Consider the following 19,786-nt stretch of genomic DNA (forward strand, 5'->3'; position numbering starts at 1 on the left):
CCACAGGAGATGATGACCACGGAGGTTATTGTAGAGTAGAAATAATAATATAATATAAAGCCCAAACCCACCCAGAACAAAACACATTTTCTCATTTTCTTCATGTTAAACTTATGAATTTTTTATGTTTCAATCTTCTGCTTTAATGAAATAGTTTTTAGAGGCGACACGTCATACATTTTCATAACAGGAATTTGAGCTGACATTTTCAATATGTTGTTTCATATGGTGTGCAGCGCGTTCATAATGGATTTATGAGCACCTGCGTGCATGTGTGTGTGTGTGTGAGAGTGTGTGTGTGTATGAGTTTTGCCACTCTGCATTTTTTTCTTTTTTTCAATGTTTGTTTCTTGTTTATATGTATATATCTTCTCTCTCTTCTCTCTCTCTCTCTCTCTCCCTCTCTCTCTCTCTCCCCCTCTTTAGCGTTTTAAACAGAACTCCAGTTCACCTAATCCATGAGATCATTCTGGTGGACGACTTTAGTAATGACGGTGAGCTGCACCTGAACACACACATCCATTCTCTCTTACACACACACACACACACACATGCACAAACACATACAGTACACACACACACAAGCATTCCAGGTTCCGTTCAGGTCAGAGACAACAGGGCAGAGACCTACATTGCAGGTCAAATGGAGGATTGTGCCCACAGCAGCTGGGTGCGCAGGTTCGCCACTCTGTCTCCAGGTGAACGGCGAGATGAAAGCAGACTTCCAGAAAAGGCCTCGGCGAGCTCTGTGCCTCCATGTGAATGTTATTGTTGGCAGCTGTGCCCACTCTGTCGCCACAGAAACACAGGCCAGGTGAAATAAAGCCTGAAGTGGGAGAAATGTGTTCAGATTGACATGAAAGCCACAACACAGGTGCACAGCGACACTAATAGTATCTTCAATTGGGATGTTGTACATGGACAGATACAAATGCATGGAGCATTATTTTGTTCCGATGCATATTTGTTTATGCTGTCAAATAGCATTATGGCTAAATGCAAAGCAACCACAAGATGTAATCCATTGTGGGTTTATTGTTGTATTAAGGCGCTGCTGAATCACAAACATCTCTTTTTAATTTTTGTTGCCTTTATTCTTCCCACTTAACCACTTTACATTTCTGTCTCCAGCCTTGATGATCACTCCTCTCTTTTATCAGAACGTCTGTACTCATGTAGCCAATATCATTACAGGTCAAACATTTACTTCTCTCTCTGGGTCAAACTATTTTCTGGCCTTTTTTTCTTCATCACGTGTGCAGTTTTTCACTTGAATGGAGATGTTCAGAGGCCATTCTGGGTCAAAGGCTCTGAATCGAGATTACCAGTCACTTCAGCACCTCTAAACTTTGCCTGACGTTTTTTTCCTTTTACTTTTTTAATTGAAACCACAATGTATTCAGCTCCAGCTATAATGTAGCATTATCGATGCTATTTCTCACAGTATTACTTGCTTTAGAATCCAATTTTTTGTTGCAGTAATGGAAGAACTTGCAGGGTTACTACTTTAGTAAGTTAATTGTAACCATGGTTACTTATCAGTTTCCAGCTGTATTAGTAATTGTATTTGCATTTGTAAAAGCACTTCAATAGCTTTACTAATAAACGGATTATCAAGTATTAGAGGTACCATCAGATCAAAGGTAGAAGTAGCACATAAGCAGCTGGAGGAATGGAAGCTGTATTAAAGCTTCTGCTGTTTACATTCATTATTAAAAATAAGGGGAATTTAACAGAAACAGTACAACAAAATCAACAATGAACGTGTTAATGCGGATGAATGCAGAAACTTCAAAATGTATTTAAATTAAGAAACAAATTATTTATAAAGTAAGGAAATAATACCGACCTACAAGTAGAACACAATTTAATGATTAATATTTAAAATAAAGGGATTTTAAATGAATCTCATCGTGAAGCTGTTTTCTCATTTTCTTTTTGTTGTTTAAAATCCCATTTAATGAATATTAATTACACATAATATATATATAATAATATGTGCGCAGCGCGAGTCTGCACTCCAGTGGGGATTGCAGAGTTGGCTTAGCAGCCAGTAAACATGTGTCTGAGTTGTCAAATCAAAAGCTTTGCATCGTCGTCCTACTGCGGCAGAGATTTTCAACAAGCTGTTAATTTCCCTGCAGAGTTTAAGATGAGAAGTTATGTGGAGGAAGGAAAATAACAAATCCTCCTCTCCTCCCCTTGTCTCCTCTCGTCTCCTCTCTTCTCCTATCTCCTCTCCTTTTCAGAGAGTGACTGCCAGCTTCTCACCAAGCTGCCCAAAGTCAGATGTCTCCGGAACAACAAGAGAGAAGGTACGCAAACCAGTGTGTGTGTGTGTGTTTTCTCGCTCTCCTCCTTCCTTGCTCTTGCTTTCCGCTCTCTTCACACACTCCATTGCTCGTTCACATCACCTTTTCCTCTCTCTCTCTTTTAACAGCCACTAACACTTGTCCTACATGCTGTCACTGAAGGATTTCATTATAGCCATAGTCATGCTTATATGTCACACACACACACACACACACACACACAGGCAGGGTTCATCAGTTCAGCTAGTTAATAGTTTATGCCTTCGGGCCTTCTGACTTAATTGTCTTTTTAATGTCCATAAAAACACCAGGCTGTTACTGTACATCTTCTGTGAACTCACATACAAACACACACACACACACACGCGTGCGCACACACACACACACACACACACACACACACACGGGCGCGCACACACTAGGTGGTACACACACACACACGCATGCATGATTGCAAATCTGTTTTAACACACTCAGTTCAAAGTCAGAATGTCCTGCATTGTGTGTGTGTGTTTCTGCACAGCTGTGTCTGAGTAAATGGGTGTCCACTTCAGTATGTGAGTGTGTGTTCATGTTCCAGCTTGCATGCTAGTCGATTTAATATGAGTGTGTGTGTGTGTGTGTGTGTGTGTGTGTGTGTGTGTGTGTGTGTGTGTGTGTGTGTGTGTGTGTGTGTGTGTGTGTGTGTGTGTGTGTGTGTGTGTGTGTGTGCCCACCCATCCAGAAAATAAAGCCTTATTGAGGATGAAATGGGATTTTTAATTGGCTGAGCCTCGGCCTAACTGCGCTGCGTGAAACTTCATGGCCACTCTTATAACTCACACACACACACACACACACACACACACACACACACACACACAGTGGATGCACACATACTAACGCAAACATGCATGCAGGTTTGCACACGGTTTAACACAAACACAAACAAACACACACACAGGCACAGTATGTCTCCATGTCAGGTTATATTGATTAGACCATTTAGTACAAAGTGAAGAGAACATTGGCCCCCATCAGGCGGACCTCCCTAACAGGCTCATTTACACACACAAACACACAAACACAAACACACACATCTTTCTGAAACACAACTACAATCAACAGACACTCACACTTTCTGTCCCTGACAATAACCTTCACTTATTACCTCTCCCTTTAACCCTCACTCTCTCCTCCTCTCTCTTTCACACACACACACGCTCACACACATGAACACACACACAGGCCTGTGATGGGCCTGTTAAAAGGTTGTGGCCATGTCTGACAAAGCCTCTAAGAGCACCGTATTGATTTCCTGACTGAGAGACAGACAGACAGACAGACAGACAGATAGGCAGGCAGACAGACAGACAGACAGACAGGCAGGCAGGCAGAAAGAAAGAAAGAAAAGGACACTGCCAGGGTTTGGAGTTCCATTCCCTATCACGCTCAAAATACTGCAGCACTCTTCAACTTGCGTAAAGCAGAGTGGATGAGAGTGTGTGTGGGACGGAGGAAGACAGAGGAGGAGGGTGTGTGTAACTGATAGTCACAGCTCGTGAGCGTGAAAGTTGAATATACTGTCTTATCCGATCTGCCGCCATGAAAAGAATCAATTTCATCACGCGCAGGATTTCAATTTTCGACGAGAGGCGCAGAGACGCGCTCGGGCCTGATCTGTGATGTGAGCCGCATCGGAATGCACGCGTGGCAGGAGGCTGCGTGTCGTGTGTGTGTGTGTGTGTGTGTGTGTGTGTGTGTCTGTGTCTGTGTCTGTGTACAGAGGGTTTGTAGAGGGCGAAATAATGGGAATCAAAGATGCTTGAAGTCTGAAATGAGTATGTGTTTGTGTGTGTGTGAAGCTTTTTGACAGACCTCTGACTGTGTGTGTGTGTTCGTGTGTTCGTGCGTGTTTCAGGCCTGATCAGGTCCAGAGTGCGGGGTGCCGATGCGTCGAGGGCTGGGGTCCTCACGTTCTTGGACAGCCACTGTGAGGTGAACAAGGACTGGCTGCCCCCCCTCCTGCAGAGGATCAAACAGGTAACCCCCCCCCCCCCCACCACACACACACACACACACACACACACACACACACATACAATTTTACATTTCTCCATCAAATCAGATCAAATGGGATCAAATCAAGTCAAGAGGAGCTTTTAGAGTTACTGATTACTTTTGATTGTAATTGTAATAATACAATACTGAAGTTGAAGTAAGGCAATTTAACTATGTGTGTGTGTGTGTGTGTGTGTGTGTGTGTCAGTGTCAGTGTCATACTCACGTGTGAATAGAAATGTGATTAAATCTTCCATGACCAGCTTGAAAAAAATGGAGCACTTTAAATGCACAACAGGAATTCTCTGTGCATGTGTGAGTGTGTGTGTCTGTGTGTGTGTGTGTGTGTGGACTCCAGTGGACAAGGTGAAATGGCACCATGGGAGAAAATATCTGTCGCTCTGATTGCCTCTCATCTAGAAATAAGTGGTGCACTCTGTCCTGCAGCCCACTCGTCCCTCTTCTCTCCTCTGTTTTGCTCTTCCTGTCCTCTCACCTCCTTCTTTCGTCTCCCCTCATCTTCTGTCCTCCCCTCTTACCCCCTGTCCCCATCTGCTCCCCTCTTCTGTCTTAAATTCTACCTCTCCCCTTTGTGTTTCTCTCTGTTTTATCCTCCCGTAACTCCACTCCTCTCGCTCCATTTCCTTCTCTTATCTTCTCTTCGTCTATTTCTTCTCTTCTTTCTCACACCCTTCACTCAAATGGCCTATTTTACTTTTTTACTTTAGTCACAGAGTGTGTCTGTGTGAGAGGGAGAGAGAGAGAGAGTGAGAGAGAGAGAGGGAGAGAGAGAGAGAGTGAGAGAGAGAGAGAGAGAGAGAGAGAGAGAGAGAGAGGGGCCAAACTAATAGAGACAAATGTGTTTTTTCATTACGTACTGTGCGTGCGCTTGTGTGTGCTTGTGTGTGCGTGCATGCGTGTGTGAGTGTGTGTCAGCAGAGAGCCATCCATCACTGTCTGTCTCCTCACTTTGTAGTCATATATTCAAGATTTAAATGTATGAGCTATTGATCCAGGTGAACAGAGATGAGCAGAACTCTGAATCAGGGCCTGCGCAGATCAATGCCTGTGATCAATACTTTAATGACTCAAAATACTGTCATGTAATATGTAGCTGTTAAAGGTGATCAATTACATCATTTCAATCAGTTTCAGTACTAAAAATACAGAGCTTTCTTCAAAACAAACCTCATACTCGCAAAGTTATTGACTAAATGTAACTGTTGCAGCGCCACCATCAGGTCGATCGATGTCAGATTCTTTGACGATTGAACCATGCCCACTCAAGTTTGGCAGCCGTTTACTTAGCAAAAACCATTAGTTTACTTAGCAAAAACAGTAAAGAACATCCAAAAGCACAGATAGAATGTATGCCCGGCTTTGTTCAGGAAAGAACTATGCTGCTTCGTATGCTGAGGCCTCGCTTTCATCTCGGCTGTGGCTTCTCCCTTCAGATCAGTGACCGTGCGTAAAAAGAAATGACCGGAATTAAGAAAGTGCTCCAGAGTGATTTGAAAATAACATGCGGCCAATTACAACAGTAATGTCACGAGTGCCTCGCCCAGAGCACATCGCAGTGTCATTACCCCGCCGGCCATTAAACAGAGGCGGCGCTTTGTAATGCGGCTGTGACTGCGGAGGAACGCGTCCCCACGTCCCCTTGCTCTGACCCCTGCAGCTAATGGTCCAGAAACACTCCACCTGCTCTGTAATATCACTGGCTAAAGACGCATCCAGCCATTTGACCAAACTAATGGAGGGACACTTCGTAATTTAACTGGGACATTTATGTGTGTGTGTCTGTGTGTGTGCGTGTGTTCTTTTATGGCCAAATGTTGCCATAAAAGCAGAAATATGAAGGAAATCAAATCCAAAGCGAGGATCGGTTCTCACTTTTACAAGGTTTCAGAACTTGGGGCGAAGGGTTAACGGCGCTATAAGTCAGGATTTCCTCCATTTGTAGCTCGGCTGCACAACATCAGAACACACTTGCAGAGGTTGATAAGATTACTAATGAGTAGAGAGGGAGAACTGGAGGTGTGAATGCTAAGTGGTTATGTAAACTGACCGCTTCCACATCACATTTTGGTGTAATGTTCGAATGCGGACAAAAGCCAGGTAGTGGGGATGAAAGCTAACTTCGCTCGTCAAATGTGACCTTGCCTATGGGTCAAGGCAGGCGAGCGGTACCCGTAAAGGCAAGGTTTCGGTCAGCAAGCAGCCGGTTCACAAGCAATCACTGATCAAAGCCGCAGTGTCACGCGTAGAGCGACGTGACAGCAGAGGGCGGTGTTGCTTCGATGAACTACCGCCGCTTACGAACAACAACGGAAGCAGATGAAGCGTTGGCGTGGCAACGAAAGCTCAGCCGCCCGCTGACATTTCAGCAAATCTTTGAAGGTTTCCAAGTGCTTAGTTATGTTGCTACAAATGACATTTAGCACCAGAGGCTCGTTCTCTAGACTGAGAGGCAAAATGCCAAAGTCAGCGTTATTCATTGAAGTTTTCTCATTTTTCTCCTCTTGGCAATGAATTCCGGAAGACCTTTCATCGCCTCTAATTTCACATCGCTCAACAATGCGAAATGAGAGCCAGAATAGTTAATAATAAAGAAAAGAGGAATGGAATTGAACTGAGTGGATGTGGAGGTCACGCTCACCTCAGTGTGAATGTGCTGCGTGCATGATTGGTGCCGAATGACTGAAACTCTATTTAATGCAGTGAATGTAACGACCTTGGGATGGATTCTGTTACACACACACACACTCACACACACAGATACGCACACACGCTGCAATGAAAATCCCTTTTATTTCAGTAGAATCTTTAACCAGAATCTATTTGTGTTTCTTTCTCTTTGTGTGTGTGTGTGTGTGTGTGTGTGTGTGTGTGTGTGTGTGTGTGTGTGTGTGTGTGTGTGTGTGTGTGTGTGTGTGTGTGTGTGTGTGTCCAGGACCCAACCCGCGTGGTCAGCCCGGTCATCGACATCATCAACATGGACACTTTCGCCTACGTGGCCGCCTCCTCGGATCTCCGTGGCGGTACGGAGACAAATTGCAAACAAACCAACACAAACAGCGATCACACTATACGTCTACACACACTTTGATTAGACTGCGATTGAGGCATTAAATCCCACTCAGAGTATTGAATACATGTAAATGTACGAACCTCTAAAGGGTTCTTCATTATTCGGTGCAGAATGGACGAGTTTCTGCTTACTTGGCGTTGTTCTGGAATCATCTTCGTCATCCATTTCTTTGTTGAAATGTTTTTTGCAGGAGGATGTGAAAGGCTGAAGCACTTTTCTGCAGGTTGTTAAATTGCCTTTTGGACAAACTAGAAAATTCAGGAAATCGCTAATTGAAGTGAAAGTAGGCGAAGCAGGTGGAGGGGAAGCGGATACGCCATTAATCTCCATAAATCATTAAAGCCGCTCTAATTCGTAGAGAGTCGCAGATCGATAACGTGAAACAGAGCATCGCTTTCGCCTTCAAGCTGTACAAGACGGCAGATTCAGACAGGTTGAATACAAACAGTTCGGTGATGCATAATAATGATAAACAATCTCGCTGTGCGTTCGTCTTCCTCTCTCTTCTGCCGCCACCGATCTGTTAAAGAGCTTTACCGTCTCTCTCCTCCTCTCTCTCTCCATTACACCCTCTTACTCCAATCTTCTTTTCTTGGTAACAGCGAGTCGCCAATCAATGCTGATAATAGCCTTGTCCATGGCTCTTTCTCTCTTGCTTAAACACACACACACACACACACACACAGTGGAATCAATCATGACAGTCACACTACTATCACAAAGGATGTTTTACTTATAGATGTAGCTGTCACTCATAACATGAAAAAGATGGTTATTAGATGGACTTTCATTGATCCAAACACACACATGCACAGTTACATACATGTTCTTGTCCCACACACACACACACACACACACACACACACACACACACACACACACACACACACACACACACACACACTCAGAGAGATAGGAGTTGAGAGTGCTGTGACAGCACATCCTCGGCCTGCTGCTAGACTGCCATATCGGCAACGACACACTCACACACACACACACAGACTCACCCGTGCTCTTTGACACACACACCTCTGTATGTACAGTTTGTACTATTTCAGAAGACAGATTCAACCGTTTGACAATACACAGCAAATATAGTAAAAGTACTTAAATAGAGCCTGAATATAAATAACATACTGTAGTAACACTCAGGCTCATCGATTCCCGCTCTCCCCCTTCTCTTTCTTCAGCACGCGTGCATTTGTCACACACACTCATCCCGTTCAGGGTCACTCGTTTCCATTTCATTCGGTTCAATTATATCTGATGGAACATGTCGCAACAAAGCGGCAACCATGAAATACCATCAAAATGACACGGAAAACACTTTCATGATGAATTTCACTTTGATACACAGGTTTCGATTGGAGTCTCCATTTCAAGTGGGAGCAGTTGTCTCCAGAGCAGAGGGCCCGCCGTGTCGACCCAACACAGCCAATCAAGTAAGACACACACACACACACACACACACACACACAGAAACAACGAGAGATGAGGGGAGCATAACAAAAGGAGAGGAAGGGATAAACAGAATAGATGAGTGGAGGAAAATTAGAAACTGGAAAATTGAAAAAAGCAAAGGTTAAATTAAGGAAGAGGGTGGACGAGATGAAAGGAGGAAACGGAGAACAGGATGAGGATTTTGTGTGATTGACCGCTGCAAATCCAAAATCTTAGCGATGCCTGACTTATTGTTTGCTTTCGATAGATGAAGAAATAAACAGCAGTGTGGAGAAGAGCTAGAGCCCCTGACAAACACACTCACACACACACACACACAGATATAAATAGTGCATTTTGGCTGCGTTCCTTCATCATCAGTCAAAATTTGTGGCAGCAACCCAGATGTACTGCATTGCCAACCTGTGACTGTCTGCGCTCACTTGGTAGATGTTTATTAGAAGAAACAACATGTTGAACACTCACAAATGGATAGGCGTGTGTATGTGTGTGTGTGTGGATACATGTAGACACTGTAGTATGTCTGTATACCATTATCGGTATAGGCGGGTCTAAAGGTCTCGACACGCGCGGCTATTATAAATGAACAAGGGCTAATTGAGTGTGGAAAAAGCACACACACGTTTATGTGTATTTGATCATTTAACACAGGAATTTGGTGGCGATGTAATAAACACTTTTACATTCAGTGCGACAAACCTCTTTCTCTCTCTTTCTGGCAGAACCCCCATCATCGCGGGTGGGCTCTTTGTGATTGACAGGTCCTGGTTCAATCACCTCGGCAAGTACGACACGGCCATGGACATCTGGGGCGGCGAAAACTTTGGTGAGTCACCGCATTCAGAGTTAACCCTCGGCGGCCACAGATGATCGACCTTCACCACCATTTATTTATCAGTGTTATAAATTACATGTCTGCTGTCCCAAAATCCGTGTAAAATATTGTAACAGGCTGAAACTTTATCCAAAAAGGAAACAAATACTCAAAAAATGTTCCTTCAAATCTGATTGAAGGTGGCTGTGTCATTAAGCAGCAAAAAGTCTTTATATACAGTCAGACATCTATTCAATAGCAACATCTGGCTATCCTGCTGCTACCTGCCTCCAGACGCGTGTGTGTGTGTGTGTGTGTGTGCGCGTGTGAGTGTATATCTAGTAGCAGAGTAAGGTCGCTGATTGTTACTGCTACTCCTGCGCTTCTCAAATCAATGAAAGACAGTGAGCCAACTCTCTCTCTCTCTCTCTCTATCTCTCTCTTGCTTTCACTCTCACACACACTCATGCACACACACACACACACACACCCTCAAAGTCATTTGCTCTTTCTGTCAGTCTCCCAAGGTCTGTGTCTCTCGCTGACTTCTCTGTACTCTCTGGTGGTTCATCTCTACTTCATCTCCCTCCTCTCCAAATCATGCGCTCATCTCTCTCTCCCTGTCTCTCTCTCTCCCTCTCTCTCTCAGGAGAGGAAAGTTTTGCTCCATCGCTCTCCATCTTAAGCACTGTAAAACTTTTCCCGGCTCTGTGTTCTTTTAGGAAGCGGTGTAACTTCAAATGCCGTCTCCTCAACATAGTCAGACAGCAACTCCGCACATTAAAACTCCTGCACGACACACACACACACACACACACAAATAGACAAACACACCATACCTAAGCAATCCTATCAAGTCTTTGTCATGCGCCGATTTGCTCACCTCTGAGACTTCACATCTGCCCCACAAAGTAACACGAAGTCACACAAACAACGACAAATCTTCCAAGAAACACGGAGATGAATGGAAACGGCTGAATTTCCACGTAATTAATTGACGGCGCTAAATACGGAAAGATATGTTTAGCTTAAAGCTGCGATCTGTGATACAGACGCAGACAAATCTTTCCATTCACAAGCAGCAGCAAGAACTAAACATGAGTTATTCATGTTTTCTGATGCTCTGTAGGCTCGTTTAAAGCAGTCATGTGTGGAAAACAGAAAATTTGGACTAGGATTGCATTTTACGTAGCGAGACATGAATAGTTACTTACTTATTAGGCCTTAAATTTGAATTTTGGATTTGGATTGAAACATGTTAACCACACCGCCCAATGATAAAGGAAATGACTCAATCCACTTAATGCAAGCAAATGCATTTACATGTCGACTAGATAAAGGAAGTGTAGATACTCATGCGTGTGTGTGTGTATGTGTGTCGACAGAGATCTCATTTCGCGTGTGGCAGTGCGGCGGCAGTCTGGAGATTCTGCCCTGCAGCCGAGTCGGTCACGTCTTCAGGAAGAAGCACCCGTACGTTTTCCCAGAAGGCAATGCAAACACATACATCAAGTAAGTTCATCCAAGTCTGGAGTTTATACGGTTGTGTCATGAACTCATTTCCTTTATCTGGGAGAAATACCTCTGATTAAGACGGCTTGTTTGACATGCTGGAGTCTTGACGGTTTGATATGTCTGTGCAGATCAAAAATCATGCTTTTTTGATGATTTCTTGCACATTTGGCTCCTCCGGCCGCACAGGGTTCAAAGTTTTCCTTCAGATCTGTGAGTTTGATGGATTCTTTCATCCAAAGATCAACACAAAACTTATTTCTAAAGCCAGAATTTCTGAATGTTGTGAGCAGTAATCCCTGGGCTCGCCCTCACATTTCCCAGGTTTGGTCTCCAGCTGTGTTTTTACCCTTTGCTGCTCTGGAGATGAAGACAAAGCCAGACGTTTTCCTGCTCATGTACATTTTAATGCACTCAAGGGTGATCTGTTTTGTCGATTTGGCTCGTTGCGATTCAGTTATTTGAACTAAACATAATAAGCAGAATGTTTAAAAAAAATCCTACTATTAAGAATCCAATGGCGGTCTATGGTTTGATCAAATCACACACTGCTGAGTGTAATGCTGCAGAGCTTCTTTAAGGACAAGCCTGTAAATAAGGGGCGGTGAATCAGGGGAGGAATTTTGACATTTTATCCCCAAGGACGCAGTTTTCACTGAAATACTGCTGAGCGGGCGTTGTTTACCTCTCAGCCAGGGTCAGTGTTCTACGTCTGAATGTGTGGCAAGTCCAACAACGTTAAATCAGTGTGTGTCCTTCATCGCCGGTTCTTTATCAGGTGGGTTTAGTGTCAAAGTAGCATTGGCCGCTGCCTCGGGTGTAGGTCTGCTGCAGGACACGTTACCACGGGGACACACACACACACACACACACAGTGCTAGAATCTGGTGTTTAGGTCGTGTTTTTTTTAGGGTGTTTGTGATTTAGTGTCAGAGTGAAGCATCAGCTCTGACTCTCGTTTATCTTCACACACCTACACCTCACTACTAACCCTCAATTACTCCCTAAGTGACTGAACTCCGTATCGACGTGTAAACTAACTGTTCGTGTAGCATCTAGCTGACTGAATTAATGGTCAAAACCAGAGAATAGCCAGTGTTTGTATTTTACAGTTGGTTGGGTTCATAAACGCTGCTCATTCACATCATTCTCACTGTGGATTTTCAGCTGCCTGGCAGCCTTTCAGCCCAGCGTACAAATTTATCATATTAGCATAAGCTGCATTCTGTCCTCTGACCCTTTCAAACACTCTTTGAGAACATAAAAGATGTTTAGAGGCAGTCCAATAATCCATTAACAGGACTAATGTACTCTGAGTGCAAATGAATGGACCTCGTGAATCAGACTGCAGCAACGACCATTCAGATAAAAACAATCAACCCTTAACCGCTAAGCTTCAACGAAAGGTCAATGCCTGTGACCTTTACCACCCAAATCAAACCGCTGCTGATGGAACACACTGCTTTTCCGGGCCAATTTTTCTTATTTGTTTTTAACATTTGTGATGTAAAATCAGTAAGCAGAACTTTTAAATTTTTAATTTAAAAAAATCCCGAATTTTAAACAGAACAATCCCAAATTTGCTTTTACAGTGGAAGTCCTCGAATCTGTCCACACACAGTGACAAAACACTACATCTCGTCTGTTTCAAAAAAAAAAATTTCAATGCGGAGAGAAAATGTTTCAATCATTAATAAAAGCAAAGAATGAGTTTCTTGGCAGTTTGCACATCAGATCAGCGGACGACAATGTTCATGTCCAAAAACGACTTAAGTAAATGATTTGTTAAGGGAATGATTTGCAATTTAATCGCATGAAATCCTGACTTGGGTCAACTTGTGTCACGTCAGTAAGTGGTTGAATGATTTTCTGAGGAGAAGCTGATGAAGCACTGCGCTGCCACCGTCATTGTCTCCACTAGTTGCCTTTTCTGTTGCCGTGGTGATCTCCTCAATCGCTGTCAGTTAGTTTGAAAGATGTAGGGATAATTCATCATAAAGGTCTTCACATTGGCACGTAGTGGAATTATTATAGTATTTAATCCTGAAGGCTAAAGTAAAGCATGTAAGTGTTTACAAACCCCAAGCTTCATGAGCAACATTCAAATGGAGGTTTATTTTGATCGACCGTTCAAATGAAAGAGAAAATCAACAAAGAAAACAGCTCAACATAAGGAGCACAAGCAGGTTCTCTGGGGAGTCCAAGTGCATTCTGGGAAAGCCAGGCAATAACAAACTGAGGAAGAAGTAGAAGGGTAAAGTCGTAAAGTGTAAATTACAGCTTTTCATCATGAAGTAACTGCTGGGATGGATCCCGCGCTGCTTAGCGATGATGTAATGGAGCATCAGGTTTTTCCCTTTCGCGGTTCAATAAGTCACGTGACTCAGCGGGGGGAGCAAGGAGTTGAATTCACCACCTTGCCTAATGAGCGGAGCAAGGCACTCACGCTGCCAAGTCGAGGGGGTTCAACTCCCAGCGGTGCCTCACGTACAAGCCCCACCCCCACTGAATGGTACTTTAGAGTCAAGCCTCCGCCAAACGGCACATAGAAAGTTATTGTTTCCGTGTCGAGCGGCGAAATCCAAAACAGAGCTGCGAATTTCCTCCGCCCGGCTGTTTAGCGCCTCATCTTCCCCCCCCCTTTTGGCCGTTACCGAGGCAACATCTGCTCTCTGCGGAAGATGATGGCTTTTATGCTTATCACGGTGGCCCGACGTTTGTGATCAACGCCGCCCGCCAAACAAAGCTGCCGTTGTCTGTTTGTGTGTTGCTCTGCCGTTTAATTAGCCAGACGCTTCTGCCGCCGTCAGCCAGGGTTATGAATATACCGAAAAAAAGAGCTTCTGTGATCATAGAGATTACTCTGTTTTCTCTGCTGCTGTGACCCTGACGGTGTGTGTGTGTGTGTGTGTTTGTGTGTATGATGAGTGAGCTTTTTAATTGTAATCCCCTTTATGTGACATGTATTTATGTTCACCCGCCTACAAACATCTCTTATTCTCTCTTTCCATCTCCCTCCTTCATTAAACCGCCATAGCCTCTTTGTGTTTGTGTGTGTGTTTGTGTTTGTGTGCGTGTTTGTGTGTGTGTGTGTGTGTGTGTGTGTAATGCCTGTAATAGAGGGTTTCTATCATTTCAATGAGATAGTTCACAGCTGAGAGAAACTCGGCTAATAGCTAATTACAACAGTGAGACTGAGGCGGCGAGAGACAGGGAGGAAATGAGTGTAAAGGGGCGAGAAAGAGAGAGGGAGAGAAAGTGTGTGTGGGAGGGAAAAAAACGTAGTGTTGGTGAGTAAAGTGCACTGAAGTGTGCGGAACTATCACGGTACAAAGACTGTTTGTGTGTTTTATTTGTTTGCTGTCACCTCCGTCCCAGCAGGTTTCACTGTGTGTGGAGCGACACGCAGTGAAACTGTATATATTTATATATATATAGTGTGTGTGTGTGTGTGTGTGTATTGTTTCAGGAAATGTCATACTGTCATGTCGCCAGCTGGCACGAAAGAAATCAAAGCTAAAATGTGAAGAGAAGAAGAGAGGTGGAGTAGAGGGAGGAAGAACGATTAGGAGGCATGAAGACTGAGAGAGTGTGAGAGAGAGAGACAGAGAGAGAGAGGGAGAGAGGGGGGAGAGAGAGAGAGAGAGGGGGGGAGAGAGAGAGAGAGAGACAGCAGAAGTAGGTTTATTGTGTCAGTTTCCAATGTTGCGTACAAAAATCTGACTCTATTTTACACTGAAAAAGCTTCAAGTCGATTTACCAAACTTTTCCCCCTGCAGCTCTGATTCCGATTTCGCATTCTTTTGGTTGGAAGCGGTGTCTCGCTGTTGCTAGGCAGCATTTAGTTAGCTCAGTTCCATCCAATCATCTTTAGGTGGTTTGGAATAGATTTCCCGTATGATTTTCCTTCTATCTAAAACTTTCCAATTGAGATGTTCTTGGATGTCGGGGCTTCCTTGAATGCACCGCCAGAGTTTTAGAAAAGTATGGCAAAAATCTATGAATTTTAATTTGTAACTTGTGAAATAATGGATTTGAATTGTGTGTGTGTGTCTGTGTGTGTCTGTGTGTGTGTGCACGTGCCTGGCAGGAACACACGTCGCACAGCGGAGGTGTGGATGGACGACTTTCGCCTCTTCTACTACTCTGCTCGCCCTGCGGCACGGGGCAAATCCTACGGAGAGTAAGGAAACACACACACACACACACACACAAGCAAGATGTCAATGTTTATCTGTCAGCAACTGGTACACTGACATTTAACAGCTTAAAGTATTTACCTGCTTTTCACATCAAACACATTCAATCATTTGTCCCGCCTGTGCGTGTGCGTGTGCGTGTGCGTGTGCGTGTGCGTGTGCGTGTGTGTGTGTGTGTGTGTGTGTGTCACCAGTATACAAGGCCGAGTGGAACTTCGCAAGAAACTCAAGTGCAAATCCTTCAAGTGGTACCTGGACAATGTCTATCCAGAGCTCAAGTAAGTGTGTGTGTGTGCGTGACATTTCACTTTTATTTATTTAGTACACATTTGAATGTGATATTTTCGACCAATCACAAATGTTCTGGTAGCTGGCGCATGAAATGTTGAAGTTTCAGAAGATGAGGAAGATTACACACGCACAGACGCACTTGTCTTTCGTGTGTGTCGGTGTGTGTCCTGATGGACTGAGCTCCCAGGGGCCCCAGCTCCTCAGGACTGACTTCCCTATCTACACACACACACACAGACGTACATGTGCACACGTATGAACATGCTGATGCAAGTACTTTTAAACACATAAGCACTCTCGCTTAAATGCTTCCTCTAATTTTCACACGTACTTAATCACACACACGCGCACACACACACACACACACACACTTAAATACCCATTTATCCAGCGGCGCCTGGCGTTAATCCCCCAGAATGGAATTAACAAACTAGCTCTCCAGGGACCACAGACCTGACCCTTAAAACGCAGAATAACCTCTAACGGGTTATTAAAACAGAGGGCGATAGCAGATTGAATTCATGCTTAAACCCGAGTTTATGTCGAAGAATTTAACAAGAAAGAAAGAGGAGGGGAAGTTTATCAAAAAGAGGGAGATTGGGAAGAAAGTTGGTGATGTAACGACTTGAAAGAATGGCTTGTTAAAGGTGCAGCACGCAGCATAAATCCCCTTTATGTTACTGCAGAACTGTTCAAACGCCTGATTCTTAAACAGTTTTCTTTGACTTTGATATACAAACCAAACATCATCATTACGTAAACGTCTTCCTCATATTTCAAGCAGTGACCAGGAATGTGTTTCTCCCTCAGAATCAGTGGAATATTTGCTTTAAAATGGATATTATTATGTATTGTTATTCTTAACGGCGTTTTGGTGGCGTTTCCTCCGTCAGGGTCCCAGACGACTCCGACTCGCAGTCTGGCGTGATCAAGCAGAGGCAGAACTGTCTGGAGTCCAGCAGGGTGGAGGGCCAGGAGCTGTCCGTCCTCACCCTGGGGCCCTGCATAGGAACCCAGGGTGTGCCAGCCATCAATCAGGTGCCTCACACAGGGTTTAGTCACATACACACACACGCAGCGCTGGAAACATTTATTTGCTTTATGATTATTGATTATGGGAGGTGATTAGATGAATGATAGGATTTTGGTTTTCCTAGGGTAAAGCAGTTCACCATCAAAATGCCTGTTTCACCCCCACCTCTCTCTCTCTCTATCTCTCCCTCTAACTCTCTCTATCTCTCTCTCGCTCTCCCTCCCTCCCTCTCTCTCCCTCTCTCTGGCTCCCTCTCTCTCCCTCTCTGGCCTCATTTGTTGGTCATTAGCCGATGTAAATAAGGTTCCTCCGAGAGAGAGTCGTCAAACTAAGACGTAATAAGGTTGCAGCAGACGGTGTGTGTACTTGCCTGTGTACTTGCATGTGTATCTCGAGTGTGTGTGTGTGTGTGTGTGTGTGTGTGTGTGTGTGTGTGTGTGTGTGTGTGTGTGTGTGTGTGTGAGTGTACCTGGTTGCACCATGCTCATTTTTCATACATGGGGTCACGACGGGAGCGAAGTGTGTGTCAACTTGCTCATTTTTTTTCACATCTAGCGCAGCAATACACAAGAGGCTGTGTGTGTGTATGAGTGTGTGTGTGTGTGTGTGTGTGTGTGTGTGTGTGTGTGTGTGTGTGTGTGTGTGCTCTGCCTTCCCTCAGCCATAATTAATACCCGTAGGATTCTCATTATTTCATGTTTAGACTGAGTGTCGAGGCTGTGATCTGCTCTAACAAGCCGCCTCACAGTGAAAGAATGTGTCAGGAGCTGAAAGGCCCGCAGGCTACAGAAGGTGGCTGGTTCAAATCCCACAACTGGCTGACTGTCTTAAATGACTGTTGACTGTTGTGGAGAAAGACACTTAATCCCTATTTGCTGATGTTCTAAAGGCTGATATGTGCTGGGCGGCTCCCAGGTGGCAGCGTCCTCACAGCGTGGAGGCGTTACAAAAAAATCAACGCGTTCTCCCTCCTGTCAGTTTCTTCCCAAAACGGTGAGAACCATTTTTTATTTTGGCACTCGTCCTGAATAACCCGAGGGAACGCTTAGAATAGATGAGGTGCTGGCAAATGTCATTAGTCAGTGTAATTTAAGGAAGAAAAGGAGTAATCCCTGTTAAAACACTTCAGCGGTGCCATTAGGAGGTGTAGTTTATGGTGCATCGCTCCGCTCCTTTGCTGTTAAGTAATTCTTAGTCTTCGTCGAAGTCATCATCTCTTTGAAACCTGTGTCTCCCGTGTTTTTGTCCTGCCGCCGTTGCAAATAGATTTCGACAAAGGTACTGTTTTGTATATAAAGTGAAGTATATTCACCTGGAATAACTGATGTCTGAATAATAATAATAACATAAATGTGTCCTCTCTGCTTACGCACAAGCGCCAAAACACTTCCTCACTCTTCTCTGTTAGTTCTGTAACTATGAAAGAACTTCAGAAAATACTTAAGCGGGTGACATCCAGTGTGAAGCTGTGTGTCTTTCTGTGTGTGTGTGTATGTGCCAGCTGTGAACTTTCAGTATTTATAGTAACTCCCCAAACTCCTGACGTTCTTAAACATGAGTCGACGTGGAAGTGACTCCTCACCTCCCCTTCTAGATTGTCTCCCTCTGTTCTTTGATGCCTTTCTCGTCAGAAGTGGAAAAAACAAACGGCTGTCATCAGAATATTGTTCGGGTTGCGAATTCAAATTAGAGGTTTAGTCTTATCTGCTGTTTGGCCTCTATTATTACAAATTGTTTTGATATATTAAGAGTCAGTACATTTTTACACTCATATTATAATAGTCCACTTTGTGTTACCAGGTTGTGTTGATCAAAAGGTCTCACATCCATCATGCTGTAGTTATTACATCATCCCAGTTCATCCCATCATCGGTGTGCGTGTGTGTGTGTGTGTGTGTGTGTGTGTGTCTGTGTGTGTGTAAACGCAACCTGCTCGAACCCTGAGAGACTCTGGCCGAGAACATCCATTAAGTCACCAATTACCCTCCAAGGCTGAAATGACTTTATCAGTCTTTCTGCCTCAGCTCAATAAATCAATCATACAGGGAAATAAACCCTGCAGCATTTGGCTGTTTGACTAATAAGGCAATCCATACCATCAATACATCACACACCGACTGAAACGCCTCCATTACCTTCAATTATTAACACTATATAATGTAAAGATTGAATAAATCATCCCTTTAAATCGATTAAAGACTGCTAACAGCCAAGTAAATGGCAATTTTTTCCTTTATGAGTTACTATCAGTTAATATTGATCAGAACTTATCACCTTAATTTTGTTTCAGACCTAACGACATGTCATTCCAGTCTGGTACTGGCAGTGTGTGTGTGTGAGTGTGGGTAAGTTTGACATCTAGATGTGTCAAGATGTGATTCACTTTGCTGTGACCTTTCTACTGTCTGTCCCCTGAGGGTGGTGTAGAGAGCCTTTTAATAAAACACACACACACACACACACGCACACACACACGCACATTGGGTGTATTTCTCCCCTCAGCATACTTTTGCTTTTCCTAGCACGTCATTCTTGTCCATGATCCTCCATAGTACTGTGTGTGTGTGTGTGTGTGTGTGTGTGTGTGTGTGTGTGTGTGTGTGTGTGTGTGTGTGTGTGTGTGTGTGTGTGTGTGTGTGTGTGTGTGTGTGTGTGTGTGTGTGTGTGTGTTCGTGTTCAGCAGTTAGAAGTTTTAGCAGCTAGTCAGTCAAGCAAAAAGTAAACTTTGACAGCACTCATCTTTAGCTCATATTCACAAACCCATGAACAGGCACAGGAATGCTCTAATGCACACACTCGCTCTCTCTCTCTCTCTCTCTCACTCACACACACGCACACACACGCACACACACACACATGGAGAGGGTGACACTGTGGTGATGTATGACAGAATAGGTACTAACACACATCCCGACTACTGCTACAGTGAGTCTCACCTGGTCCGTCCATGTCAACTTTACATACTGTACTGTATATATATGTATGTGTGTGTACTACTACATTACAGTATAACAGAATAGTATATTAGATGTA

The 19,786-nt window shown here is 44.0% G+C and overlaps 1 protein-coding gene across 1 annotated transcript in view; it reads left to right on the forward strand.

Moving 5' to 3' along the window:
- galnt14 (UDP-N-acetyl-alpha-D-galactosamine:polypeptide N-acetylgalactosaminyltransferase 14 (GalNAc-T14)) overlaps nucleotides 1–19,786 on the forward strand; it is a 93,244-nt gene that overhangs the window by 67,616 nt on the left and 5,842 nt on the right. Inside the window, exons 4-13 of the mRNA XM_076155130.1 lie at nucleotides 427–494; nucleotides 2,250–2,315; nucleotides 4,213–4,334; nucleotides 7,306–7,393; nucleotides 8,801–8,885; nucleotides 9,627–9,730; nucleotides 11,104–11,230; nucleotides 15,321–15,413; nucleotides 15,624–15,707; nucleotides 16,614–16,758. Of these exons, the coding sequence (XP_076011245.1) occupies nucleotides 427–494; nucleotides 2,250–2,315; nucleotides 4,213–4,334; nucleotides 7,306–7,393; nucleotides 8,801–8,885; nucleotides 9,627–9,730; nucleotides 11,104–11,230; nucleotides 15,321–15,413; nucleotides 15,624–15,707; nucleotides 16,614–16,758 (982 nt within the window). The remainder of the gene's footprint in view (nucleotides 1–426; nucleotides 495–2,249; nucleotides 2,316–4,212; nucleotides 4,335–7,305; nucleotides 7,394–8,800; nucleotides 8,886–9,626; nucleotides 9,731–11,103; nucleotides 11,231–15,320; nucleotides 15,414–15,623; nucleotides 15,708–16,613; nucleotides 16,759–19,786) is intronic.

Source organism: Genypterus blacodes, unplaced genomic scaffold, assembly GCF_046128005.1.
Source record: "Genypterus blacodes isolate CSIRO-AG114 ecotype Tasmania unplaced genomic scaffold, CSIRO-AGI_Gbla_v1 ptg000064l_1, whole genome shotgun sequence".
Taxonomy (NCBI): domain Eukaryota; kingdom Metazoa; phylum Chordata; class Actinopteri; order Ophidiiformes; family Ophidiidae; genus Genypterus; species Genypterus blacodes.